General features: G+C 38.3%; 2 protein-coding genes across 2 annotated transcripts; both read left to right on the forward strand.

The window, feature by feature from the left end:
* Positions 1 to 1,524: 1,524 nt before the first annotated feature.
* Positions 1,525 to 4,305, forward strand: LOC147331151 (uncharacterized). Its single transcript, XM_086293217.1, has one exon. The coding sequence runs from the start codon at positions 2,241 to 2,243 to the stop codon at positions 3,792 to 3,794; it is 1,554 nt and encodes a 517-aa protein (XP_086149343.1). The 5' UTR covers positions 1,525 to 2,240; the 3' UTR covers positions 3,795 to 4,305.
* Positions 4,306 to 4,889: 584 nt separating this feature from the next.
* LOC147331152 (uncharacterized) lies at positions 4,890 to 7,014 on the forward strand. The gene has a single exon (XM_086293218.1). The coding sequence runs from the start codon at positions 4,983 to 4,985 to the stop codon at positions 6,534 to 6,536; it is 1,554 nt and encodes a 517-aa protein (XP_086149344.1). The 5' UTR covers positions 4,890 to 4,982; the 3' UTR covers positions 6,537 to 7,014.
* The last annotated feature ends 1,995 nt before the right edge of the window (positions 7,015 to 9,009 follow it).

Consider the following 9,009-nt stretch of genomic DNA (forward strand, 5'->3'; position numbering starts at 1 on the left):
TATTGAGTCTGTTAGCATCAGCAACCCTCAATCTGCTCCCTCAGCATGCAGCGGCATAGAGGATCGCACTGGCCACAACAGACTCGTAGAAAATCCTGAGCATTGTCCGACCACTGTTGAAGGACCTCAAAAAATAGAGACGACTCTGGCCCTTCCTGTAAAGTGCTGTGGTGTTTTTAGCCCAGTTTATTGTCAATGTATACGCCGAGGTATTTATAGTCATCCACAATGTCAATATTGACCCGCTGGATTGAAACAGGGGTCAAGTGTTTCCTGGTCTTCCTGAAGTCCACGATCAGTTCCTTGGTCTTTGCCACGTTGAGCTGCAGATGATTCTGCTCACACCACGTGACAAAGGAGTCGACCACAGCCCGGTACTCTGTCTCATCATCCCTGCTGATGAATCCAACCACTGCAGAGTCATCAAGAGAATATACACCTTATTCAAAACTCTACTGCACACATTTTGTGTATTTTAAGTATTTTGGTTTGTTTGCTTATTTCTCCATTTTATTATATTGGTGCAATCCAACCATTTTCTGAAGGGTGACAGTAAGGGTCTACAGTCTTGAACCATTCACGTTCACATTCAGCCAGATTAATTTGCCTAAAAGTCCTTGGACTGTAGGAGGGAGCAGGAGTACCCATAGAGAACAGTGAGAGGCGTGTTTTTTACTATGTTTTGTTCTTGTGAAGCCTCTGAAATATTTCTTACAAATAAAACTGACTTGACCTGAAAGTGGCTTTATGTAAGACATTTGTTGGTTCTGAGCTTTCAACCCTGCATTCTATTCAATACAATTCAGTTTCATTTATACAGGTCCATTCTGAGTTTAACATTTTAGTTGTGTTTATTATGTGTTTTGTGCAATTTGTTCTTGTAATTTTTATTTCTGCGTTCTGTTAATTTTTCTGTTATTTTATTCTCTACTTTGGTTGCAGTTTCTTTCATAATTTGTAATTAAGTTTAAGTTTTCCTGCACTTCTGTACTTTCGTGCAGTTTCAATGTTAGATGAGCCCATGCTGTGTTATTCCCGGTTTTATTTTGGTCTGTGGTAAGTGATAGTAAAATAATGAAATATATAAGAAAGTCAAATGTGTAAAATTATAAAATAATATTGCAAAACCTAGTATGAACCATAACTAAGGTTAAATTACTATGATGTCTGCCCCAAATTTGTCAACAGATGCTGGGATCACCAAAAATAGTGCCAGGAGTTTCATACAGATGTGGTGAGAAGTTTAGAGGCTCTTATAATGATTATGAATATTATATTGTAGTTTGGGGCTTTTAATGATTTCTCTAACTTTACAGTATACATTTTAATGACTTTAAAAAGGAAGAATTGGGTGCAGAAGTTTGAATTTATTCACACAGGGTAAAAAGTATACATACAAGCTCAAGTATACCCATATGGAAAAGAAATAGAAAAAACTTATAAAAGACTTGTATAAGATGTGGCCTACTTCATATAGTGAATCATATAAGGCTTATGCGATTCACTCATGAAGGTGGCCACTTTCTCATTACTTTCATATATTGTTTTAGTAAGTATCCAAAATATACAAGTTTCATGTATATAATTTTTCAAGGGATCTTATATCTGTTTTCACTCTTGTATGCTTTTCATACAAGTTTCACACAAGACAGATACAGACTTTATAAGATGTATATATATATCGTTTCCATATGGGTATGCATGCACCCCACCTTAAGCTATATTAAGATAACAATGAATTAATATCAGTAGATAGGAATACAAACTTCAGTCTAAGTAAAAACAAACCCCAACAACTTTTAATCGTACTCAGCTTGAATCTGAATAAAAAGAAGCAAAATAAAAAATATCTATTTCCTGATGCCTACATTAAAATTTAGGGAACACCTAAAATGTCCAACTGTAATTTGATATACAATGAAAAATTACAGTCTTTGAATTATGCATTTATTTAAGCAAATACAAAATAATTTGAAAATATCATGTGGTGAAATTATTATTAACCAGTCTGCTTTAAGAACAACATTTACAATGGGTAATTTAAATTAATAGTTTATGCCATTTAAATGTCATGCAGCTGTGTCAGAGATTAGCTTAAACCTCGCCCCCAAACCTTTGAAGGTTCAACTTCAAAGGAAAGTGGATGACGTCACAGTGGCTGCAGCCGAACGTGGGCGGGGCTTAAACCTATATAAAGGAGCCGTCCAGACTCTCAAGCATTTGGTTTACAAAGAGCACACATGCCTAGTCCAACTCCAACCAGCCAACAATTTATTTCCTCTTCTACATTTCAGAGTCAGAGAAATAGTAATACAAACTTAAACATGACAACTCCACACAGTAACACCTCAGTGGAAACATGGAAGTCCTTAAGTGACCACTTTTTTGGTACAATTGTACCACAGTGGCAATCTCTGCAGTTCAACCCAGAGTACTGCAACACTGAGCTGCCTTCCACTTTGCTGAAAGACATGTTGAAACTTTGTTCCATGTTAGTGGATGCAATGGACACAACCGTGGAGAAGGGAGATGCAGTGTCCACGCAGAATAATGAGCCTTCTCTTCACTCAGTGCACACAGAGTCCCCTGAGAAAACAGAAGAAACAGGAGCAAAGGACAGCATCCTGAAAGAAATTTCTGTAGATGACCACGGTGATAATGAAGAAACAGAAACTCCAGGACTGGAGGACTCTTCAGACTCAAAAAACCTCAAGCTGCATTTGACTGCAGAGGAGAGCAGTCTTGATGAAACATCCACAGATGATAGTGAAAACAGAGAAATTCTAACACTGCATCGTGTACCTGCACCACCTTGCATATATCCAGATATTTTAATAGGTTTCAGCTGTGAGTCATCTGAGGAAGAAGCGTCTGTGTCATCCCAGAGGTTTCCTCCTCAAACCCTCACCGCAGCCACAGTAGAACCGAAGAAAAACTACTCAGCTGATACAAAAGACTTGGACAACATAGAAGCTTCCCCCCTGGAAAAGCCTGTGAAGAAAACACTACATAGGTCAGTCCGTAAGTCTGATTCAGATTTTGGTTCTTATGATGTCACTCTGGCATCTGATTATCTGTCTGAAGAAAAGATGTGTGTTTACAAAGTTATTCAGTTGGTAGTTTCAGAGGCCGCAGGCAAAGCCTCGTCTAAATACAAGGACTTCACACGGTGCCACAACTCCGACTCTATCAGCGATCGTCTGCTTGAAAAAATCTGGCCTCAGATTGACGAGAGGGATTTGGATCTATCTCCAAAAAGGCTGACCAATATCAACAAGGACATTTTCACCAATCTTTGCAAAGCACATAACTGCAGGGAGAAGTATTTGATTTTATATCTGAGCGAACGGCTTGACGATATTACTGTCCCAACATTTACAAAACACCTGTTGGCCTTACCAAAAAGAGTACTCACTATATATAAAAACCGAGAAGAGTACGTAAAAGTTGTTGAAAGCTTCACTAAAGATTTGGTTCTGCACGCTATAAGCAACGCAAATGAGGCAGGGAAATTGCCTCCAGGTGCAGATAAAGCCATCATGAACAGGTTTACCCACAGGATTTGGGCTAAAATTTTGTCCCAAAAGCTTAAAATGTCCTTAGAGAACACTGAAGAAGTCAGTGTGAAAGTGTACAATGAACTCCGGCAAAAGTGGAAAAATCCAAACACTGTCCTGGAGTTAATGTTTAATGGCCAAGACAATATTGAAAACGTGATTGTCAAAAGTTTCAAAAGAAATGCCCCATTGAAGAGACCTAATTTCTTCTCTAGGGTTTTCTCACGAGCACGTTAAAGTTTACCTGACACCTGCATCTAAAAAGCTGCGTTTTCAAAAATACCTGGGTACATGTGGACGTAGCCTAGATGCATTACATTTTTATTATAATTCTTCATTGTTAATGTTAAAACCAGACTACTTTAAAATAATTGTTTCATGAACCACCTGGTTGATAATAATTTCACCACATTACATTATAACATTTTTCTGTCCTTTATTCCGTCTTCCTTCTCTCACCCCAACCGGTCGCAGCAGATGGCCGCCCCTCCCTGAGCCTGGTTCTGCTGGAGGTTTCTTCCTGTTAAAAGGGAGTTTTTCCTTCCCACTGTCGCCAAAGTGCTTGCTCACAGGGGGTCATATGATTGTTGGGTTCTGTACTATTGTAGGGTCTACCTTACAATAGAAAGCGCCTTGAGGCAACTGTTGTTGTGATTAGGCGCTATATAAATAAAATTGAATTGAATTCAAATAAAAATGAATAAAAGAAAAAAGTTTTAAAAGTGTACTTAGTTTTATTTGCTGTCAATTTGCCTAGAATGGAATATCAGATTAGATCTTATATCTGTTTTCACTCTTGTATGCTTTTCATACAAGTTTCACACAAGACAGATACAGACTTTATAAGATGTATATATATATCGTTTCCATATGGGTATGCATGCACCCCACCTTAAGCTATATTAAGATAACAATGAATTAATATCAGTAGATAGGAATACAAACTTCAGTCTAAGTAAAAACAAACCCCAACAACTTTTAATCGTACTCAGCTTGAATCTGAATAAAAAGAAGCAAAATAAAAAATATCTATTTCCTGATGCCTACATTAAAATTTAGGGAACACCTAAAATGTCCAACTGTAATTTGATATACAATGAAAAATCACCGAACTTGTCTTTGAATTAAGCATTTATTTAAACAAATACAAAATAATTTGAAAATATCATGTGGTGAAATTATTATTAACCAGTCTGCTTTAAGAACAACATTTACAATGGGTAATTTAAATTAATAGTTTATGCCATTTAAATGTCATGCAGCTGTGTCAGAGATTAGCTTAAACCTCGCCCCCAAACCTTTGAAGGTTCAACTTCAAAGGAAAGTGGATGACGTCACAGTGGCTGCAGCCGAACGTGGGCGGGGCTTAAACCTATATAAAGGAGCCGTCCAGACTCTCAAGCATTTGGTTTACAAAGAGCACACATGCCTAGTCCAACTCCAACCAGCCAACAATTTATTTCCTCTTCTACATTTCAGAGTCAGAGAAATAGTAATACAAACTTAAACATGACAACTCCACACAGTAACACCTCAGTGGAAACATGGAAGTCCTTAAGTGACCACTTTTTTGGTACAATTGTACCACAGTGGCAATCTCTGCAGTTCAACCCAGAGTACTGCAACACTGAGCTGCCTTCCACTTTGCTGAAAGACATGTTGAAACTTTGTTCCATGTTAGTGGATGCAATGGACACAACCGTGGAGAAGGGAGATGCAGTGTCCACGCAGAATAATGAGCCTTCTCTTCACTCAGTGCACACAGAGTCCCCTGAGAAAACAGAAGAAACAGGAGCAAAGGACAGCATCCTGAAAGAAATTTCTGTAGATGACCACGGTGATAATGAAGAAACAGAAACTCCAGGACTGGAGGACTCTTCAGACTCAAAAAACCTCAAGCTGCATTTGACTGCAGAGGAGAGCAGTCTTGATGAAACATCCACAGATGATAGTGAAAACAGAGAAATTCTAACACTGCATCGTGTACCTGCACCACCTTGCATATATCCAGATATTTTAATAGGTTTCAGCTGTGAGTCATCTGAGGAAGAAGCGTCTGTGTCATCCCAGAGGTTTCCTCCTCAAACCCTCACCGCAGCCACAGTAGAACCGAAGAAAAACTACTCAGCTGATACAAAAGACTTGGACAACATAGAAGCTTCCCCCCTGGAAAAGCCTGTGAAGAAAACACTACATAGGTCAGTCCGTAAGTCTGATTCAGATTTTGGTTCTTATGATGTCACTCTGGCATCTGATTATCTGTCTGAAGAAAAGATGTGTGTTTACAAAGTTATTCAGTTGGTAGTTTCAGAGGCCGCAGGCAAAGCCTCGTCTAAATACAAGGACTTCACACGGTGCCACAACTCCGACTCTATCAGCGATCGTCTGCTTGAAAAAATCTGGCCTCAGATTGACGAGAGGGATTTGGATCTATCTCCAAAAAGGCTGACCAATATCAACAAGGACATTTTCACCAATCTTTGCAAAGCACATAACTGCAGGGAGAAGTATTTGATTTTATATCTGAGCGAACGGCTTGACGATATTACTGTCCCAACATTTACAAAACACCTGTTGGCCTTACCAAAAAGAGTACTCACTATATATAAAAACCGAGAAGAGTACGTAAAAGTTGTTGAAAGCTTCACTAAAGATTTGGTTCTGCACGCTATAAGCAACGCAAATGAGGCAAGGAAATTGCCTCCAGGGGCAGATAAAGCCATCATGAACAGGTTTACCCACAGGATTTGGGCTAAAATTTTGTCCCAAAAGCTTAAAATGTCCTTAGAGAACACTGAAGAAGTCAGTGTGAAAGTGTACAATGAACTCCGGCAAAAGTGGAAAAATCCAAACACTGTCCTGGAGTTAATGTTTAATGGCCAAGACAATATTGAAAACGTGATTGTCAAAAGTTTCAAAAGAAATGCCCCATTGAAGAGACCTAATTTCTTCTCTAGGGTTTTCTCACGAGCACGTTAAAGTTTACCTGACACCTGCATCTAAAAAGCTGCGTTTTCAAAAATACCTGGGTACATGTGGACGTAGCCTAGATGCATTACATTTTTATTATAATTCTTCATTGTTAATGTTAAAACCAGACTACTTTAAAATAATTGTCTCATGAACCACCTGGTTGATAATAATTTCACCACATTACATTATAACATTTTTCTGTCCTTTATTCCGTCTTCCTTCTCTCACCCCAACCGGTCGCAGCAGATGGCCGCCCCTCCCTGAGCCTGGTTCTGCTGGAGGTTTCTTCCTGTTAAAAGGGAGTTTTTCCTTCCCACTGTCGCCAAAGTGCTTGCTCACAGGGGGTCATATGATTGTTGGGTTCTGTACTATTGTAGGGTCTACCTTACAATAGAAAGCGCCTTGAGGCAACTGTTGTTGTGATTAGGCGCTATATAAATAAAATTGAATTGAATTCAAATAAAAATGAATTAAAAAAAAGTTTTAAAAGTGTACTTAGTTTTATTTGCTGTCAATTTGCCTAGAATGGAATATCAGATTAGAACGGCCTCTAAAATATAATATTTAATTTATTAAATAAATCAAATGATTTACAGAAAATAAAATTCAAAAACACTTTCATTTTCACTGTATCTGTATGGCTATAGAGGAGCTGTTATTATTTTGCCTGTTTGTCAGTGCTGGTACGAACCCCGTTGGTGCTGTGTTGATCCTTTTGCAGAGGTTTGAAGTTTCTTTCGATAAATCTGAGTCAGTTTGGGTCGTGTGTCGTGTTCACTATATTTAATTTTACCTAATTTGTGTGTTTTTACTGATTAGTTTCGGTAGTATACCCTGGTGTTTTTCCTAATTACTTGTGTATTTATAGCCTCTGTCTCCCCTCAGTTATATGTCATGTTGTACTGCTTGTTCACATTTACTGGCCCTCGTGTGGCTTCTATTGGTTTAACTGGACTTTGATACTGGCTGCCCTTTGGATTATCGCCTCAATAAAGGTTTGTTTTTTTGTTTTAATTTGTCTCACAGGTGTATTTTTCATCCACATTGACATTTGTAAATATATTAAGCAGTTTTAATATATTCAAGATTATCCTTAATGCGCAGAAAGGAAGGTTTTGTGGAGCATGTACTTGTAGGTTATTTGCGTTTGCTGACAGGTCCGGTGATCACTTCAAAACTAATGCACAGGCAATTTTTCTAACATTTAATTTCCTTTCACCCAATTCTACATCAGGATGTAACACAACATCTGCTCAAGCACCATTCACCTTCATTTCAGACTCAAATATGCACCCTATCAGCATTCAGTAGTGTGAATAATTTAATTTATGCCGCCAAACTACCTCGTTAAACAGACATGCTCTCAGTTCAGGACACCAGTGAACTCTTGAGCATACCAGCCCTGCCACCTGCACAATAATGAACTAGTAATGTGTTGCTACGAAGGCGGATTCTGGGTTTTGGGGCTTTATAGGTGAAAAAATTATTGTATTTTTCTCCGTTCACTAATCTTTGCTCTCTTTTGTAAATGCACAACAAAAATTAGTTTTTTTTAAAAATAGCTATATATAAGCTATTTTTAAAAAGACAAGAGGCACTTCTTTAGTAGCATTATTTACTTTAATTTACTTATTTACAACAGTACTCGGTGAACTCTGTGATAACAGCCAGTGACGGGGGAGGGTCACAGTTCTTGATATTTGCTTGTGTGTGTGTGTGCGCGCACTTGCAGATCCTTTGGTCTGTTCCCTATTCACACACGGGTGTGATTGAGGCTCTAACTCTTGGGGTAAAGCTGTTTACTTAATAAGATCACACACTAATTGTTGGTGTAAACAGTGAGTAGCAAGGGTGTGTGGCGTCTTTGATAAATGCTGCTAGTCTTCTTACTCTGTTAACTAACACAGATGATGATCAGGTTTGGAAGCTCTGTTCTGACAATTTACAGCCTTTACTGCACTGTGCACCCACGCATTTGGTTTGGTTATAACGTTTCATTTGGCGATTCTGTATTTAGCATTAGTTTCCTTGGGAGCCAGGCCTATTTTAATTTATGGATAAAGGCTATGGTTTGATCTGAAGTGTTGGAGGGCTGCATCAGCAGGTTTGACACACAAGCCACTTTTAATTATGGAATAAGCCCACAAGTATTACCGGATTCATGAATCTGTTTGAGTCTGTCATTCCTAGATTCATGACAATAGGTGAGACTGCAGTGTTTGCCATTGGACAGTATGTTATAATCTTATGTGTGTCTATCCTTTTATGTGACTGCACGCAGTTAAGATCTGTGCCTTGTTAAAAGTGAGGTTACTACTTCAGAGGAAAAAAACATAATAAATCTCCTCTTAGACAAGCACTCCCATCCATTAATCAGATGACATTTGAACTTGTCAACGTAATGTCTGACTAACTCGGTCAGTTTCCTTCATAAGTCATGATTGCAATATTACTCACATCTATGAATATTTACATAAAA

This window comes from Aulonocara sp. 'chitande type north' Nkhata Bay, linkage group LG5 (genome assembly GCF_057382095.1).
Source record: "Aulonocara sp. 'chitande type north' Nkhata Bay isolate Kocher_YH1m ecotype deep benthic linkage group LG5, A_spYH_male_GT1.1, whole genome shotgun sequence".
Taxonomy (NCBI): Eukaryota; Metazoa; Chordata; class Actinopteri; order Cichliformes; family Cichlidae; genus Aulonocara; species Aulonocara sp. 'chitande type north' Nkhata Bay.

What these genes read in the sequence shown, in the direction of transcription:
- LOC147331151 (XM_086293217.1), top strand. Translation starts at nt 2,241, where the DNA reads ATGCCTAGTCCAACTCCAACCAGCCAACAATTTATTTCCTCTTCTACA.
- LOC147331152 (XM_086293218.1), top strand. Translation starts at nt 4,983, where the DNA reads ATGCCTAGTCCAACTCCAACCAGCCAACAATTTATTTCCTCTTCTACA.